The 19,104-nt window shown below is 48.0% G+C and overlaps 3 protein-coding genes across 3 annotated transcripts; all 3 read right to left on the bottom strand.

Moving 5' to 3' along the window:
* Window positions 1-411: 411 nt before the first annotated feature.
* Window positions 412-17,838, bottom strand: LOC119449207 (arginine-glutamic acid dipeptide repeats protein-like). The gene is made up of 2 exons (XM_049666331.1): window positions 17,608-17,838; window positions 412-1,735 (listed from the first exon to the last, which is right to left on the bottom strand). The coding sequence occupies exons 1-2, from the start codon at window positions 17,831-17,833 to the stop codon at window positions 513-515; spliced, it is 1,449 nt and encodes a 482-aa protein (XP_049522288.1). The 5' UTR covers window positions 17,834-17,838; the 3' UTR covers window positions 412-512.
* On the bottom strand, window positions 11,480-12,490 carry LOC125944915 (uncharacterized). Its single transcript, XM_049666332.1, has one exon. The coding sequence runs from the start codon at window positions 12,488-12,490 to the stop codon at window positions 11,480-11,482; it is 1,011 nt and encodes a 336-aa protein (XP_049522289.1).
* On the bottom strand, window positions 12,955-14,158 carry LOC125944916 (uncharacterized). The gene has a single exon (XM_049666333.1). The coding sequence runs from the start codon at window positions 13,848-13,850 to the stop codon at window positions 12,969-12,971; it is 882 nt and encodes a 293-aa protein (XP_049522290.1). The 5' UTR covers window positions 13,851-14,158; the 3' UTR covers window positions 12,955-12,968.
* Window positions 17,839-19,104: the final 1,266 nt, after the last annotated feature.

Genomic DNA, 19,104 nt, shown 5'->3' with positions numbered 1-19,104 from the left:
AACCACAAAGCTCGCCTTCGTGCATAGCGTTCGCCGCCAGCGTTTCCAGGTAAACATTACGGTTACCCGGAAGCATCAGAAGCAGTCAGGGATCTTTGAAGGCTATCGCCTGGCACTCTTAAAGGCGAAGCTTAAGCGTCCTCCAAGTGTTTGATTCATCATGCTACTTCACATACAACCTTACGACTAAACTGATGAACCAGCAGTTGCGACTACAGACAGCGTTCCTGCATTGTTGCCTCTTGCATCACTGAGAACATCTTCCATAGCTAAGGTTCATGCCTAGCGTGAGATAGCATTCAGTGGTTTGATAGGTGCGTCTCCCAGCAGTTACCTACAGTGGGGCTCATAGCTTTAGCCAGTAAATACTCTTTGCTAGTGTTGTGAATTGTTTTGTTCCCGAACCCTCAGAAGAAGACACTGGCCGCATGCAGCCGGTTTTCACACACTAATTTCTTCACAGGCACACTTCCGTACTTTATGGCTCACCTTGACCTAAACGTCCACTATTCTTAACCTCTAGAACGTTTGTTGCCGGAACTTTTTCTCTCCGCGCTCACTTTCGGATGCCGTGACGTCATAATATGCCCTCCTGATGGAGCGTTCAGCACCTGTGAATGCGGTGCCTCCTGTCGGTTAGAGTCAAAGCTGTGCAAAGCTCCCATGGCACCCTCATCTTCCGCTCGAACCGTCATCGGGTGTCCACCGTCATTAGCAGAGAGACGACCACCTACGGCGACGTTGAGTAAAGCGTAAAGTGTCACGAAGGCCAGCAAACCGGCGCATCCGAGGCACACAGCGAGTCTGGCGTTTTCCGTCGGCTTCTTCGACCTGCCCGCCTCGCTGGACATCTCGCTTGTGGTGGTGCTCGCGCTGGAACTGCTCGCTTTTTCCTTGGTTGTAGCGAGTGAAGTGGTTTCCCACCTTGGGCTGCCATCGTTGGCTCGAGAAACGTAATGTCGGAGAATTCCGTTTGGCATTGAGTCAGGCGGATAAGCAGCCTGGCCTTGCGAAGGAACGTGACTGTAGCCTGGCTCCAAACGCTGCCCACTTACGTGGTACCCGTAGATTGGGCCATACGGCAACGGAGGTACAGGCAGAGGGTCAGCGGCGTAGTTCATGTGTGGCATAGTACTTTCATGTATATGCAGTGGCAGTTGTCCCGCTTGCTCAGGAAGAGGTGCGAAATTTTTGCATTCGTAGTTGGGAACCCGGTGCGTCGGAACCGAGTTGAAGGCCCAGGGAATTTCGGAAAATCTGGGAAACGCCTCGCACTTCTGATTGTGACACGGGACGTACATGGTGGCCGGCGCACAAGGCTGCTGCGGCGGCTGTAAAGGAGGACCAACGAGCGGAGCCGTGATCTCGGTCGGAAGGAGCCAGGGCGGAGCAGCAGAGCCACGCCGCTGACGTGCAGTACCGGAGGAGTCCTGCAGTATGTTGCGACCAGGAGGCGAGGCATTGGTTCTACGCTTCCGGCTCTTTGGCGAAGCGGGCACCTCACTCTTCCGAACGAAAGCTATTGGCGGCGACTTTGCAGACGGTGACCCGCTGGGCTTCCGTCGGTTGCCCCCATGGCTGCGGTCTTTCTGAAGCTTGGACCCCGCACGCCGCGTCGGCGACCGTGATGGAGAGCTGCGCCGTTTCGAGCTGCGCCGAGACTTTGAGTCCCGACGCGGTGCTGGTCCGAACGCAGTCCGCTTGCCTCGTCTGGAGTTGTCCTGCTTTGTCGTTCCTGTGAAAAGGGTGTTCAGATATAAAATGTTCCCCTTCCTGCCAGAAAATTACAAGCAAGGAATCAAAGCATGCAAAACAGCGAGGACAAGTTTTTCCGTGATTGACACTGAGTCATGTCATATTGTAGCTTTCGTTCAAAAGCTAACCACTCCAAACGTATTGCCTGGCTTTAGGTCGCTATGGGAACTGACACTTACTTATACTGTTAGGGAAGAAGCGGCGCTAAAAACACAGAACAAGAGGGCACAGGACGCTGCGGTCCGGTGTCACACGCTTAAAGTTGTTTGTTTCTAAAGCATCTACGAACCTCGCCTAGTGGCGTTAATATTTTGTTAGGAAGTGCTATCAGACAACCTGTACTTCGAAACCCGAAACTGGAAGCTAAAGGCAAGAGTTGAAGCATTTGTACTTCCACCCTCGCCAGTTCGTGCTACGCATGTTTCAGTAATGCACTAGCGACAGGCACCACAGGTAGCCACAATATCGTCCATGTCAAGGTTTATTTTGGGACAAAAGTACAGGTGTGTGTGTGTGTGTGTGTGTGTGTGTGTGTGTGTGTGTGTGTGTGTGTGTGCGTGCGTGCGTGCGTGCGGGCGGGCGTGTGTGTGTGTGTGTGCGTGCGTGCGTGCGTGCGTGCGTGCGTGCGTGCGTGCGTGTGTGTGTGTGTGTGTGTGTGTGTGTGTGTGTGTGTGTGTGTGTGTGTGTGTGTGTGTGTGTGTGTGTGTGTGTGTGTGTGTGTGTGTGTGTGTGTGTGTGTGTGTGTGTGTGTGTGTGTGTGTGTGTCGGCAGCGTTTCCCTGCGTTCGCGCCGAAAGCGTGCGCTGTCCGTGACTGCAGCAGGCGCTTCTGGCGGCGGCTCGGTTCATCCAGCCAGGCCCCGGCAAATGTGGAGGCGCAGCTTGGCCGTGACGCCACCGGGGCGATAGAGCTCGGAGCCGCCGCGACGGCGGCAGAACCAGGCCCCGGAAACTGGCGAGTTCACCAAATGGCCACAGAGGGCGAAAAAATCGCTGCTAACAAAACAAGCATAGTACATCCCCTCGAAAATATGCCTAAGTGAGTTCAGTAGCTGCCGCTAGAGGCGCCGTAATAAGCGCAATTTTAACCTACAAACTTTCTCCCGCGCTCATCGAAGCATTTTTATTACTTGCCATACAGTACAAAATTATTATTCTTAATTAGAGATTGTACTGTTGAGTACCAACTGTTTCTTTTTTGCCATTATAAACGCAAAATAACGTTCATCATCACCGATCTCCCACGTGACCTCTGGCCTGGATTTAAAATTTTTACCGGTATTTTTCGCGAACACGGCAAGCACGGATTCATTGGTTCGTACACTTATGCTGGTTGCTTATTTTGTGCTAAAACCAGTTTATCGCGCTTCGACACCTCGCGTTATTTAACTTGGGGTGTGAAGTGACGGGTTTGCGAGAAATGTAAACCTGAAAGCTAGGTTTCGGTCGTGAGCCATGCGGAACAAGTCTGCATCGAAACGGGAGCCGGATTCTGCTGCGACTGAGGACGGCAATACCGGTAAGTCGTTTACCATCGCTGCTTCTTGAATCGTTATGTAATATTCGTCTCGTTAACTTACGGTCGGAGACAAGTTAACGAACTAGATCCTGCATTACATATGGGCAGTCAGGACCCTCCGTTGCTGTTTCCGAAACGATCTTAGTTGCGCGGCCATCGTTATGCAAACACAATGACGAAAAAAATAGAGCGATATGGGAACGCCCATCACATTTTTCATCTCGTTGTATCCGTGGCCGTAGGCGACTGAGTAGCCTTATCAATATATATATATATATATATATATATATATATATATATTCGATTCCGCGGCAACTGCTTTCGTCCACAAAGCCGGATAACCCTTTAGTAAATTGAAGTGAAAGTACTGAATTTAATGTATTAAAGAGTTGCACGCATGATAATTTACCCATATTTCGTACTGTATTGGTTCCAAGTGTTCTTGCTGTTCCGTTTGATTTACCTTGGGGCATTTGTTTTTGCAGTAATAAAGGGGTGCATCACGTTCGTGCAGAAAAGGAATGCAGCAGTTCTAATAGCTTCATGTTTGTCTTGCATTTGCTTGTGGAATCAGCAACGTGATAACTTCTGGTGTATAAATGAGCGCACAAATGCTCTCATTTGTGATCCTAATAATGCTTAAGCTGTTGACACGCATTGTAGTTAGGCAGGTAGCAATATTCATTTAATTAACATGTTGCTTAAGCACCCTAGAACAAAGTGTGCAGTTCCATGTGTTCTGCAGTCTAAAACCATTACAATATATATGTCACACCTTCTTGCATTTCATATTGCAAAATTGTGCTTTTTCAATTTCTGATGCAATCAAAATTTCTGTTCCAGACATGCAGTAAAGAGGATGGCACCAGTGTAAAGCAGCACTCCATACACCAAAGACAAGCTACTTCCTGCTACAACAAGGCCATTGTGTGGACTTTGGCTGTTACTACAAGGTAAACAACACCAAGTTCAGAAATAAATATGCTTGATATATACTGTATTGGCTCACTAGTCTTGAGATACATGTCATTTGTTTGTAGCAGATATGAATGTCTTTCCACATTTACGGATCAGCATATTTGGTTCAAACATAAAAGAAAGCCCTACATGAGTTTGGCTAATTTGTGCTGTATCTCATGTGTTACTGTTCTGCCCCAACAGAATTTGCACTAAGCACACCATGGTCCTCACAGTAGCGCACCCAGGATCTCTGCCAGGGGGGGGGGGGGGGGGGGGGGGTTGACAGTTTGCCAATACCATCTAAACAGCAATAATTTCGATTTCTTCACGGGAAATTGTCAAAAAAATGCGCTTTTTGCGAGTGCGCAGACGATTGCGCGTCTTTCATCTTAGTTGCAGTACTCAAATGCGTAAGGAAAGAAAAGGGGTTAAACAAAAGGGGGGGTTAAGTCGGCCTCAGGGGGGGGGGGGTCACAACCCCCGAATCCCCCCCCCCGTCGGTGCGCCACTGGGTCCTCATCACAGGAGCCCCCATCTACCTTGACAGGAAGGAGGTGGAGCCGAATTTGCAAGGATTTTACACCACAAACAAAGACGCGGATGCAGAAGTATTTGGATGAGATATCAAGTCTACGGAGGACTGTGTCAAGACTGAAAAGAGCCTCAGCCATCATTCCACCAGCACGGATATTGACCGAGTCATCCAGGTACCTCAACAAAGACTTTCTAGAAATTCTTCATGTTGAGATGCACCTGCAACCATTCAACAAGCACGGACGACGCTGGCCTTTTAGTTCCATCAGTTTGCCCTTCCTTAATCAGCTTCCTGGTCATGTCAAATTCCATTTATGGCGAGTGTACATTTTGTTTCTATAAATGCAAGCTTTTTCGGTCCCCACTCTTGCTATAGGGATAATCCTTCTTCCTCATCCAAACATGAAGGTCAACCGATTCTGTGCTCATACTTAATACCATTCACTGTCTAGTAGCATACGATATCTGTAGCAATATTTCTTAGTGTATGCTGCCATGTACAATTCCTCTCCAGAAATAGCCGATGCAGCATCGGCATGCGTCTTGCATTAACCGTTGCACCGTGTGCTATGTAGCATTTGACTTTTCTTAATGTTTTTGGCCTTCAGTGCTTGTAGAGCCAAGTGGCTTCTTTCATGAACACAAGCTTTCTGATTGCCATATTTAATTCCTAGTCTCATTCAGCATTGCTCTTCTTGGTCAATAGCCTGGATGTAGCCCTGCTTGTCTAGCCTTGCCTGGGTGTAGCCTTGCCTTGTTTGATAACCTTCAGTGTACCTTGTGCTACACTGAAGTGATTGATTACAGAGTCTGGTTTCGCTGCTGTCCCACTTGGTCGTGGTTGCCGTGTTACGTTTCTCGGATGTGGTAAGTAGCATTGGGAAGCAGTCTCTCGAGATAAGCACCTGCTCCTGCAGTCCGCACAGCAATATAGACTTCCAATTGACACGCAACGTGATTGGTGCTCCCCATTCTGTCCTTTCCTGCTGTAGCCATGTGCAAATTTTGCTTGTGGCCTTCGTCGGCTGCAATTTGGCATAAACATAGACCAGCATACGTGCTTACATGATCTGAGGTGTATGAAGTTGATAGCCACCTAGGTGGAATGGCCCGCAAAAGTGGCTGCCAAGGGTGATGCCCACGAAACCGACTTGTCCATAGTGAGACAAATTGGGGCACCAAGTGCGAGCCATACATTAGCGGCCCTCCAAAGAAAAGAAACGTGCAGGCTGGCAAGAAGTTAATGCTAAAATGCTGGGTAGTCCTTGTTGCTGTGTTGACTGGGGCAGTAGATGCCTGCATCACCTGATTGCTTCGCAATGCAAGTTGCTAATATTCAATGGTGACTGTCGGTGCAAATAGGTGGAACACGCCGCCCAATCTGTTCGCGCTGCTTGTTGTCGCTCATTATCAGACCACCATGTGTGTTGGAGGCAAGCGCTATGCCTGTAGTCTGACAGCTGAATGTGCCGTAAGTGACCCATGTACGTGAATGCTCACTGTTGCCATATGGATCTTCACCAATGTATAATGTATTGTGTGGACCTTATGCGGTCATTGATTTCAGTCTCATTTCACTGCTATCTGACCTGGTTAGGGTTGCTGTGTTACGTTTCTCGGACGTGGCGACCTGGTCAGCTGCATTGGGAAGCAGTCTCTCGTGGTAAGCATTCGCTCCTGCAGTCCGCACAATAACATAGACTTCCACTTTACATGCTTCGTGATTGGTGCTCCCCGTTCTGTTCTTTCCTGCTGCAGCCATGGGCAAATTATGCATGTGTCCTTCCTCGGCCACGATTTGGCGTGACCATCATTTAGAAGAGTATAGATGTAGGCCAGTTGGTGATTCATGATTTGGGAAGTTACCGCAAATAACACACGAGACAAAGAAAGAGACAACACGAAGCGGTACTGACAACTGTTTATTTAATGAAGCGAACGCCAAGCTTATATAGATAAGACACACGTGTGCACCCAAAAAGCAACGAGAAAACCAATAATAACACAGAGCGACCTTCAAGAGGGGTGCGATACAAATGCTAAGATACACGCTGATAGACTAGTGAGGCACTTAACACGTGTGTATCACGTGGAAAGAAACAAAAGTTCTTTCTGAGTAACAGGAGATTATCGGTAGAAAAAATGGCCAGCTGAAAAGAGAGGTTGTAGAGGCAATAGCCATGCGACACTTTAAGGATGGTGATTGCGTTAGTTTTCAGTCAGTTTCTGTTACGCAGAAGGAACTTTTTTTATTTTTCTACGTGATACACACGTGTTAGGTGCCTCGGTAGTCTACAAATGTTTATCCTAGCATTTGTATCGCAACCCTGTTGAAAGTCGCTCTGTGTTTTTATTGGATTTCTCGTTGCTTTTCGGGTGCACACGTGTGTCTGATCTATATAAGTTGGCCGTTCGTTTCATTAAATAAATAGTTGTCAGAACAGCTTCGTGTTATCTCTTTCTTCGTCTCATGTGTTTTTTGCGGCAATCCTAGACCAGTATACATGCTTACATGGTCCGATGTGTGTGAAGTTGAAAGGCCCGCAAAAAGGCTGCCGAAGGTGATGGCCGCGAAACCGACCATGTCCATATTGAAAGATAGAGGGACACCAAGTGTGACCTACACATTCGCGGCCCCCGAAATAACAAAAAAAGAAACGTGCAGGTTCTAACGGAGGTAACTTTCAATTTCCGAGTAGTCCATGTCGCTGTGTTGGCTGCGGCAGCAGATGCCTGCGTCACCCGATTGCTTCGCAATGCAAGTTGCTCATGTTCAACGGCGACTGTCGGTGCAAACAGGTGGGACACTTTCCAATCTGCTTGCACTGCTGGCCGTCATTCGTTACCAGACCGCCATGTGCGACGACGAAAGTGAGCCGTTTACGAGCTCGCGTTAATGATTCTAGCGCATCTCGACATGCAATTTTTATTTCTGCTCTTGTACGAGAAGGTGCACTGCTTGTCATCTGCCAATAAAGTCGCACGTTCCGTTCACTCACTTGGCTTGTTTTTATGGGCGTCAGTAGAGGCTCTTTGGTCTCCTGGCAATTAGAACGCGAAAACTACGCGGCAGCCAAGGAAATGAGGCGTGCCGCAACGCCAACCGGGCGAGCGCGGCGCGTACCAGCGTACGCGACCGGTAAAAAGCGGCCATATTGAATTTTGCTCAAAAAAAACTACATTTCCGCTTCCTGTTTGAGCAGCGCCACCTGTCTTATGCCTAAGTAAGTTCCATGCGCTGCCGCTTCTTATTTTCGTACCACTGTGGAAGCTACAGTTTCCCTTCTCTAAAGTTGGTTCTTTATTCTATGGCAGAACTCTCGTTGACTCTGTGGCGAGTACATGTAGCCTTGACATGGGACGACCACAGAAGATGCGGACACCCGAAGAAGAAGCCGCTCATCTTGAAGGGCGTCGCGCGGCCAAGCGAGAATCTGCGCGCCGGCGCCGAGCCGATTCGGAATACCGTGCCTAGCAGCACTTTGCATTTTCTAGCAAAACAGCCAAGCCCAGTAAAACCTGGAAGAAGCTAGGTCGATCAATAGCTCCGCTATTTACTCCAGCCTTGCACCACTAGTGCAAGCTACCCACATTTTTTTATTGCGATAGCAATTATATGGACACTCCAGGCGCATTTCCGCCGTCGCTGTCGTCATCGTCATCGCCATGAGGTTCCGTATTAAGTCCACGCGCGATAAAATCGTCGCCGCGCACCGTAAGCTGTATGTGGAAGTGAAAGCGTGCAAGGGTGAGCCGGCAATCGCGGCTCACGCATGCATGGTCGGGAAGCAGAAACGAAGCGCACAGTCGTCCAGTCGCGCACAATGCTGCAGGGAGGTTGGGGAGGTGGAGGAGCTGGGCTAATTGCTGCGGCCGCGTGCTCCCGCCGGGCCGGAAAGCTCGGGGGAGGGGGGGGGGGTGCGTTTTGCGCCGCGAACGCCCGCCCGCGCGGCTGTATCTTGAAAGATATCGGCGACGGGGGTGGAGTCCACCCTCCCTGTGTTTTCGCGGCTAAGTTAACGTTGATGCAAGCGCCGGCGCGAAGCTCAATTCGCACGCTGCTGCTCCCACGCTGACTCACTCGAGCGTTTTTACAGCGAGTTTCCGAGGTCATCGGGTGAGCTGCGTTCATGGTTGCTTGTGCGCGCGTGACGCCATGCTCGTTAATATCCTTAATGTGTCTATGTTTACAACTACTATCCTAACTTTGTATAGCTGTCCGGTAATTTACTATCGCAATCGATGCTTCGACGTTCGGGTGAAACTGCGACTTTTTTATCTATCTCTGGCGTCACAGAACGTGGGCGCACGTGTGAAATGCATCAGACGACCGGTGAGTTTGTAGTCATCAGGGCCTTGGTTGTTCACGTAAAATCGGTAACGTGGGTTACTCACTAATTATGTCACTCAAGTATTATCCCCCCTACTCTCGGAAGTTTTTAAATCCGGAATTGTGCGATGAAAATCGCTTAATTATAAATGACTGGGAACATGATAGTGGATATGCTGGTTGTTCTAATGCTCCCCTATATGCTGTGTATTGCCCAAAAGTTAAAAAAAACTACAAAATCATCAGTGGAGAATTTGGTGTCTGCGCTCTCGTAACAACGCAGCGCGGAGAACAGAATTCGGTGATCAGTAAGACTACAATGGATCTGACATCTAGTTTGTGTTTTCCCTCCAGAATGAAAGGATATCTATGACCATTAAAAGAAAGAGAAAAAAAGATAGAAATCGAAGCATGACCCCTAGTAGGTAGTGTTGGGTTCGGGAATGTACATGGGACGAAGTACCGACAAGATTTTGGCCTAGTTCCTTTCCTGGCTGCTGGCAAAATACGTATTGCTTCTTGTATCTACGTTCACATATTCGTTTCAATTGCTGCACCCCACGTTGAATGCCGAAGCCAAACTTTGATTATTCCTTTCAGTCTTGAATTATGCTCGGCTGTTGATGATGTGTCAAATTTACATAATTTTATTCCAATGCAATGCATCAGAAAAAGGTTAAGGTGCTCATGATCTGCGTATTTTGCTAGTGAATCGATTCATCACGAAGTAATTAGCTCTTGACTTATAATGGAATCAGTCCTGACCTTTTTTTTATGGAATAAATCGAATCACCGACTCAAAAAGCAAATTCGCAAGTTACTTATTGGCTGCAGTCATTACAAGAAAGTAGAAATTTGTCTGCGCCAGTGCTGGCGTAACACGTGGGGCACGTCGAACAACCGGCCAAACATTTTCTTGCATTTAGTATTAAAGTGGTTGAGTGGTCGAACAGCCGGCCAAACATGGTAGTAGATTTAGTTTTAAACTGGTCCAATTTAGTTTTAAAGGGCAACTCCGGCGATATTTTGACCATTTCAAGGTAATGGAACATTTAGGCTCCCGAGACCCTTCTGTGACGCGCCTAATAAGAGAATTGTTCCGCAAATTCGAAAATAATTTTAAATGAGCAAAAAAGCGCAAAAACGAAACCGAAACCTGACCAAGCGGCCGAGCGAACCTCTACATGTGACGTCACGAGTGTACCCCCGGCGGGGGAGGCGCGCAACGCATGCCGGTCTCGCCCGCGGGGCGAACGAAACCGGCGAAGACCAGACGCTCACTACAGTGTTCTAGAAGGTTTTCTAGTGGGCTCACTGGGGGGCGTGGTCTGAAGCGCGCCATGTTGCGGCCGAGAGGTTGCGCGGCAATACGTTCCTCCTGAAGCTTCGCTCCGAGTCCCGGCGGCGACCGGGCAGGCGGCGTTGCTTTTACCGTTCAACTAGGCATGTAGGCTCCCTACGTTCAACGTTTCTGCACGTTCCGACCAGGAGATCGCCGTAGGATACAAGCACGCTTTGCTAATAACTAAACTCTCCACTAATGCCAACAAAGGAGCACTAAGAAACGCGGACATAAACAAGAAGCACGCGGACAGGTGCCCCTTCTTAATTTACCAGTTTCTCAGCGCTAGTTTGTTTCACATAAATTATGAGCCAACTTGCCCAAACACACGTCCTGCTAAGCCATGAGTTTCCAGCCCACTGGAAATGGCATGGGGATTGCACGCGCTCCGACGATGTTGTCAGCTCAGCTTATTTTAAGCCGACACAAACAGGCATAATTTAGAGCATGTACAGACATTTTATTTACAGAAATATAAAACTGTGGTCAGGTGCACATTGCAAAAATTGTGCAGATCAGCATGAAGAAGCTAAGCAGGAGTCCAAGCAACCATCTGGCTACCATCAGACAGCAGCTGCAGCAGTGTGATCTGTCATTCACAATTCACATAACTGCAAACACTTATGTATGGTATAATACAACAACAATTAAGAAAAACTTTTTTTGCTTTGAGAGGGAAAAAGAACAGAGAAATGAAAAGCGACAAACCGATGTACCCATGTGGGAGAATCTGTTTAAAATGATTGTACGATATGCATTACACAGCATTTAACAACACATCAATGCATGAATTAGCATAAAAACCTAGAACTCAGGAAATATTTCTTTTGCTTGCTTTTTAAATTGGGTTGGGAGATTGTATTTTGCAGTCGGTATATTACCTGGGTATTTGTTTAAAATGTCTAGTATTAATGTTGGCAATTTTAACAAGCCGTAGTTCGTGATTGGACTATTTTTTTTTCGTGGTTCATATTCAGTTTACTTGATCTGATATTTTCCCTCGAAAAGCGTGCTATTACTTGTATATTTACTATTACTTGCTTAGGTGCACTTGCTCATCTTACGAAGCTTCATTGTTTGCCTCTTGTTTCGCTTCTCCGCATTAACCCCTTTCACGAAGAAATGCAGGCGGGTAGTTATATAGAAGCTGACTACTTTCAAGGTCAGCTCAGTGGCATGTTCACTGCATCCGATCGTGCTAGTGCATTTCTCCTTTGCCAAACTCAGCACATCCAGAATGCTTTCACAGTGCAACTTACTCTTGCTGAAGCATTCCGTAAACAAGTTTTCTAGAGTTTCCACAAAGTTAAACAGCGCCCCACGTGGATACAACAGCCCCCCCTTATCCCTGAGCCGCGTGAGCTCAGCGATTTCAGAGTCCTCCTCACTGGCTGGAACTGTCAAAGTCTGTTTACAAGCTTCACACTTTGTCTTCAACACACATTTTCGTGCGACGTAGCCAGCGACATAATATGTTAACCTAGAGTCACTCTTCTCTATGTGCTGGCTGTGGTCATGGGAAACGGTCAGAGCCCTCTCTGCGGCTTGCAGGTTTCCAGACTCAATGAATGCATCGACCCTTTCCCACAGGTTGTTGCTTGGTGCGCTTGTGCTATCACTTGCTGTGGCATCTAACGAAGCGCTCACTGCACATGGGTCAGAATTGCCATACCTTACAGTTTTTATAAGGCTGTAGAAAGACAGGCAGTTCATGGTTACAAGGAACTGGGTCGGGGTCGGGTGGTCGTTGCACCCAGAAGATTGTCTGACGATACCAAATATATTTTCTAGAGGGTCTTGGCTCAACCTTGATGTCATTAAATACCTGTAACCTATTGTGCTAAGGTATGAAAGGAGCTCAAGTGTGCTCGTTAGGGTAACCCGAAGACCCACAGCTGTCGATTCACTGAAGAATCCTCCAGCACCACCTGCATGCTGTTCCCAAGCCCCAAGGTACTCGAGAAAGTCTGACAGCACTCTAGCTGAAGGAGAATTTGGCCGCAAAGCTTCAGCTGGATGCCTGGATGTCATGACTGATATGAGGCGGTTCATCTTCCTGTAAAAAAAAATTGGGAGATTGCTTCAAAATTCGGGATACCCGAAGTGCTGCAATAATTTTTCAAAGCATTTCTAGTTTTATCAACAATTCATACATCATTTATGCATGTTTATGAAGAAATGAGCATCTTTTGGCTACACTACATTATTTAAGCATGCATTTGACTGTTTGATGAGCAGGTCACACTAGTTATTAATGTCGCTACCTGAAAAATTCTTGCGTTCCACTGATGCTCCCTGTAGTTGCCTCAATGTCATTTTTGTAAATCCGAAGACCCTGGAGGACACTGTCACTAAATAGCTGAAATGCTAAGCCAACTCTCATTTTCTCAAAAGGACCAGGCTGCAAGTGTGATCTTGTAATGCCTGGCATCACCTTTAGCGTGACACTGCTGCAGTCTTTCTTGAAGGCCTCTTTGACATGCCACATTGTTACCTGCATTAGAAATTGTTTCGTAATGTTAAAGAACACTCACATACTTGAAACAGCAGTTTTATGGCTACTGAATAAAAAAAAAAAAAAACTCACGTGTCCGTCTGGAGTGTTGAAGGGACACTTCACAAGTTCATTTCTCACACACTTTATCAGGTGGGGAAAGTCTGACACGAAGTGGAGCGAGCGGCTGCCATCAACAGGATGTTCCACTTTGCACTTGACATGGCCTGCTTTGCCACTAATTCCCAATACCTTCCACATGCTCCTATTCCACGTTGCACCATCACATGTCAAGAAATCTACGAACAGGCCACTGCTCTCAGCAAGGATTATAGCTTCAATTAGAACACGGGCCAGCAAGTCCCCTTTCACATTTCCTCTGGTGGCAAATGTACCTATCACTTGGCTCCATTTGCCAACAAATGGAACAAAGAGGATCACCATCCCATGGTCGGACTGTACTCCTTTGTCTGCCTTGGTTGTGTAGTCACCCAGGTCAACAAACCCTTCGATGTGCCCAGTACTTTTCACGCACAAGTGCTCGGAGAGCTTCAGTTCATCCACGAGTAGCCCACCATGCTTCTTAAAGTGATCCATTGTTTGTGTCTTGAGCTTAAGTTCTTCAAGAACTTTCTTACTGAACCCAAAAGCAGATCGGTAGACAGACATGTAGCGCTTCAGGGTGGTTTTGCTAGGAAGGACAAGTATTTTGTTATCTCGTATATGATCATACAAGCGAGAGCTTTTCATTTTCATCATTATACACTCTAAAATCCACATCTTGGTGTAGCGGATGCCTTTCTCCTTCACCTGCGCGGCGGCAAGACATTGCTTGACACATTCTTGCTGTTTCTGTGGAAGTTTGGAAACACGCTCATTAATCACTTCTTCTGAGAGAGTAGCATTAAATGTCTGCATCTTCTGGATGTCGGCGTGTAATGATGAAATTCGGGAGACAAGGCGCTTGTTTCGTTGTGCCAAACACCTTAATTTGTGTGAAACACTTTGCAACTTTTTGGCAGGTGCACGCTGAACCCTCGACTGCCTGTTCAAGAGGACCTTGCGTAGATACTTGCATCCGATGCATTGCCCTCCTGCACACAAAAAGGAATGCTTTGATCAAGTCAGGGCAGAAAAAATAAATGTAAAGAATGAACTTACAAATCACTAAAATAAAGAAACTAACAGTCACTGACGCTCTATAAAGCCCTGCAGAAGTATTAACACATGGCGCACTTCATTATAAACATCTCTTCTAGCGCTCTTAGCCATATATCTAATTTCTAATATTTCCCGTATTCATTCTGACAATGTCATTAGAATACATGTCGAGAAAAAGATATGCTGAGCATGGTGCCTACCTTTGGTTGTCACTTTGCCATGACAATTGTTGTTGAAGTATGTCCCCTGTCTTAACGTCAGCTTCTCTCTGATTCCCGCTGTCAGAAAGCCTGAATTGTACTCTTGGGCATTCAGGGCTCCAACACAGAGATTGAAAGCGTCTACTTTCTCCAGAAGGTTCTCTGCTTCTGCCTGGGACATTACGCGATGCTCCTGAGCCAGTCTTCCCCTCAGATAGACTTTGCAATGGGCATCTGTCTGCTGGTCGAAAACAAACATCACAACTTTTTCGGATGTTACAGCACCATCGCACAAAACCGACGTGCAGTACAGCACCCCATCAAGTTCTGGGAAATAGTGCGTGCTCCAGTACTTAGACGGAGTCTTCAGAAGAAATAGGAATGCGAAACGGTGATCCGTTTCCGCTGGTCCTGCTGCCGTCGGTGTTGCTGCTTCAGTGCTGGGAACGTCGACACTCGCCGATGACGGCTCAGGTGTGTCAAGCACGAGGTCATCCCTGCTTTTTTTCCTGGCCGTAGCATCACTATCAAGTCGTTTCCTCTTGCTTCTTGGTTTTGGGGTCGTTTTGGATAGGTACGCAGGCAAGTTCGGCAGAATTGTGGGGACGGCGTCTTCCGATAACAATGGCCTTCCGCGTGGGATGCGTACTTCCTTGCCGTCCACTAAGTGCACATAGTCTCTGATAATATATCGTTGCTCGAAGTGTAGCTCGCAGACCGCACATGTCGCATCCAAAACTTTATCCGCACGGTGCAAGTTCCGCTCCCACTGCTTCCTTCGTTCCTCATCGCGCGGAACATTGAAGAGGGATGCCTTCGGCGCGTCTTTGACGCGGCTGTACCCCGTACGGCAACCGGGCGCAAAACAATAATTCCGGCGGCGGCTAGGCATTTTCGCCTACTCGGAACAGACGCCTGTACTCCTGATGACATGCAGAGGCACGCACTACCTGAATGAAGCGGGTAGAAAGCATCAAGACCACGCGACAGCCTACATGCAACACTGCGAAGAAACTGCCGGGCGGGCGGCGCGCGTTGGGAATTTCAGGAGAAACCTGTTTCAGCGCCCCTGGCGGGCGCGCCGGCAGGCAACATCGGGCGCCTCAGCGGAGTGAATGGGAAGGATAGGCCAGTGGGCCCACTACAAAACCTTCTAAAACACTGTACGCTCACCTTGTTCGTGACCGCGCCGGACCTTCGGGTGACATTGTAAGCTGCACCACCTCTTTGGAACAGTGACAGCTATGATTCTGACGAATTCAATAGCCACGAATCGCCGTTCGCATTCGACCCGCCACCACGAGAGCCAGAGCCTATGCGCAACATATCGCGCTGCAACATGAAGACCAAGCGTAACCCTAACCACTGATTTTATACGTGCTGCTTGCTATATTAGGTATTTTACCCCTTCTCAGGGAAGTGCTTGGCATGCTCGCTGCAAGATGTGGAGGACAACTTTCCGCATTTGTATCCCGCAAGGACGCAGCTGACAGTCGAAAACACCGATCCGGTGCATTTGTTTACATCGGCAGGTGCAGCGACCGCTCGTCGTTCGCTTTAGATATAATGCTAGCCGCTGATCAGTGTCATCAATTAATGTCACAACATAGAAAAACACGCCGATGTCTGCACGTAAGCACCGTTGCGCGTTGCATCTGAGTTGCGCTGATATGAGCGACCACACACCTTCGAAAACAGCGAGCGGGAGGCCGTGGTACGGGAGCGCTGTTATGCTGCTTGCTTATCGTTCTTCGTATTCTCTTCCTGCACACAATGTGTGCCATAAGTAGATACAGACGAGAACTTAGCGCGTATGATGATTCATTTAGAGGACGCATACTTTTCGCGTGGAAACGACGATGTGACACCGTTGGCAGCTGAACGAGGTGGTTGTTTACGATGCGGTATTGAAGGGGCGTCCGCTTGCTGCCAATTTAGGGTATACCAGGCAAACAGTGCACTTTGGAAGCTAGATAATGAGTCAGCACAACAATTATTACGTAAAAATAAACCCATGTATGTAGTCAGATTTAATTTAGGGAAGCGCCGGCGAGTGCGACTGGCCGCCTTCGAGAACGGCAACGTACGGATGTTGATAGCGCGTCGTGTCGTCGCTTCAAGCTTTTTGCGTGTGCGCACTGTACGAAATGAGGAATAGTTTATTCCAAATCCGTATGGTCAAAATTGAACTACAGAAGCAGGTTTCTTCATCCTAATAGCTTAATTACCTTCAGGTCAGTCGCTCAGGTACGCCAACAGTAGGCGCACGAACTCGGCTCAAACTGTCTGTGGGAATGGCGAGGGCTGAAGTTCGTGCAGCCAACAACGCAACACCATTTACCACCCCCATCACTTGCCCGCGTCCACAGGGAACGCAACTTCTCGCGACAACTTCTAATGCCAAGCACTCGCTCACGATCGTCGACTCCTCCGCGCTCTCCTCGCTGTCGTCTGCATGATCCCGGCATGCTCCGCGTGGCATATTCCTGACGTCACTCACAATGTGGCCTGTAACTGAGGAGGAGGTAACGTAGGGTGTTCAAGGGAGTTAAATAAATAAATTTGTAAAAAATCTGTGCAACTCTCAAACCTGCTTTTTTGAGGACATGACGGAAGTGTGCAGAGTAACGTACCCTGCGAATTTCATCGACATCCGTTGACATCGAAAAATCACCGGAGTTGCCCTTTAAAGTGTTAGAATGTAAGGATCTTCTGCAGCGTAAAGCGGCATAGAGCCACATAGCGTAAGCGGCGAGTTCAATTTAATCGTCGCCTAATGTTCATGCTTTAAAACCATTAAAAATTATTTTGGAATTTGACGCACCTTTCTGTCTATGTCCGTATGCACCCAACCTCTATCTCGTCAAATTAGGCCTTTGGGTATGTGTAACGGAGCGTGTGACACTAGGTATGTGGACTTTCATGGGCGATCCCCCAGTTTGGCCACTCGGTAGCTGACGGGACAGAGAAGCAGAAGTGGCTGGAGGAATAAGCGTGGAATTAAGCTACAGAAAAGGTAAACGCTGAGCATCAGATGCGTTCGAGTGTGGAGAAAGAACTGAATGGAACAAAACTAGACCAGAGCGTGCATCGCGCCTGAGGTGTTGAGCTATGCGGAAGTGAGCAATCTGGCAATACGGTCTTTCACTGCATTGCTTCAACGCTAATAGCATTGCTGTTGACATTCATTGCGAGATAAGGTTTTGCCTAAATTTTCTTTTCCTTCTCGCCACGGTAAAGAACTGGCAAAAAATAGGTTACCAAGACAGGTGTGAGCACCGCTACTACAGACTTCGTATACGCGAGAAGCTCACCTTGAGGCGCTCCCGTTTTGGTCGTTGCGGTCAGTGGCGACTGGGCGCACTGCAGCCGCATGGGGTACGACATGGCGTCTATGGTGCCAGCAGGGCGAGCCGCTGGTCCTGCGCACCGAGGCTGTTGCACAGCCGGCGGCGCAGAGTGGAAAGGGCTCGCGTCTCCATGCGTCGGAAGCCGCAGGCCTTGCAGCGTCGGTGGTGGGCCGTACGAAGTGGCAGCCATAAAGGGTGATGATGTGCTTCAAACATGGCACATACCCACATTGGGGGGTGTTCCGATAATATTGGGGGGGGGGAAACTTTTATTTTCCGAAACGGTGGGGAATTATAGTAATAGTAACGTTATCATAGAAATTATACAACACCACTATGAAAAGATATGTGGAAAAGAAAGGCTAATTAATAACCGAGTTATCAGGGAGAACGTGCACACAGTGAGAATATATTAAACGGAAACCAAAACATCGCTCAGCTTCAAATAATTTCGCAGGCAAACGAAATAGTGACAGAGAATAAGAAAAAGAAATTAATACGGAAGATGCTTTGTAGCTTGAAGGACACTGCAGAAAGCCTGAAAGACATCCCTGAGGCTATGAAAGAAAGGAATAGTCATCCATCCGACTGCAACACAAAGCTACAAGAAAAGCCATAAGGATTTTTCACAGAAGAAGAAGAAAACGTTTATTTGTTGCGTTGCTTTGTCCGCATCGCCATTCTCGGAGAGAGTGCTTCGCAGCTGTAAAAAAAATAATCCTGGTCCGGGGATCGAACCTGAGATTAACACCTTTCCAGGGCCGTCACTCTTCCATCTGAGCTAACCAGGAGGATAGCAGAGCGCAGGGCGAGAGCGAATCAATCGACAAATCGAAGCCTAGCGACACAAATCAGTTCTCCGTAAGTTCGCAACGTGGAGGAGGACGCAACCACAAAGCTACGAAAGCAGCCCAGTTGTAGCTTCGTGCTGTAGCCGGGTGGATGACACTTATCCCTTTCGTAAGCATTCCTCTACCTCGCGGGCTTCCACGGATCAAATAAAGTTGTTTCTGCCTCGTCCGACGACGGTACGACGACGTACGCTTCACAACGATGGCCTGACTAGAGTCGGGTGACAAACCTGGAATGACGACGATGCAACCACCACGACGGCATCACGTGGTGGACCAAACAATTAGGCAACATAGGCCACTGGCTCGGGGTAGAAGGCGTGACGACGACGTAATGACGAGAGTCAGACCATGCAGCTGGAATGGCGATGATGGAACGAGCACGACGGCATAACGACCAAAACAAACCACATCTTTAGTGGCCCAAGCTGATGGCAACTTGGGCAACTGGGTGGTAGGAAGAGTCTAGACAGAAAGACATACAGACAGATAGGCAGGGTCAAAAAAGTTGCAGTGGCTTAGCTCGGCTATGCCAGGATATATGTTAGCAAAGGTTCAGGTGATTATTCTTAGCTTTCCTGGTTGCCTAGATTGTCAAGGATTAGCTTGA

Source organism: Dermacentor silvarum, chromosome 4, assembly GCF_013339745.2.
Source record: "Dermacentor silvarum isolate Dsil-2018 chromosome 4, BIME_Dsil_1.4, whole genome shotgun sequence".
In the NCBI taxonomy this organism is placed as follows: Eukaryota; Metazoa; Arthropoda; class Arachnida; order Ixodida; family Ixodidae; genus Dermacentor; species Dermacentor silvarum.
The sequence above is the reverse complement of the archived record's forward strand: the minus strand, read 5'-3'. Positions and strand labels throughout refer to the sequence as shown.

Bases quoted from the DNA above. Each gene is read 5' to 3' on its own strand.
- LOC125944915 (XM_049666332.1), bottom strand. From the start codon at position 12,490: ATGAACCGCCTCATATCAGTCATGACATCCAGGCATCCAGCTGAAGCT.
- LOC125944916 (XM_049666333.1), bottom strand. From the start codon at position 13,850: ATGCAGACATTTAATGCTACTCTCTCAGAAGAAGTGATTAATGAGCGT.
- LOC119449207 (XM_049666331.1), bottom strand. From the start codon at position 17,833: ATGGCTGCCACTTCGTACGGCCCACCACCGACGCTGCAAGGCCTGCGG. The intron at 1,736-17,607 runs GTGAGCTTCTCG...CCCTTTTCACAG, and splicing joins CAAAACGGGAGCGCCTCAAG to GAACGACAAAGCAGGACAAC.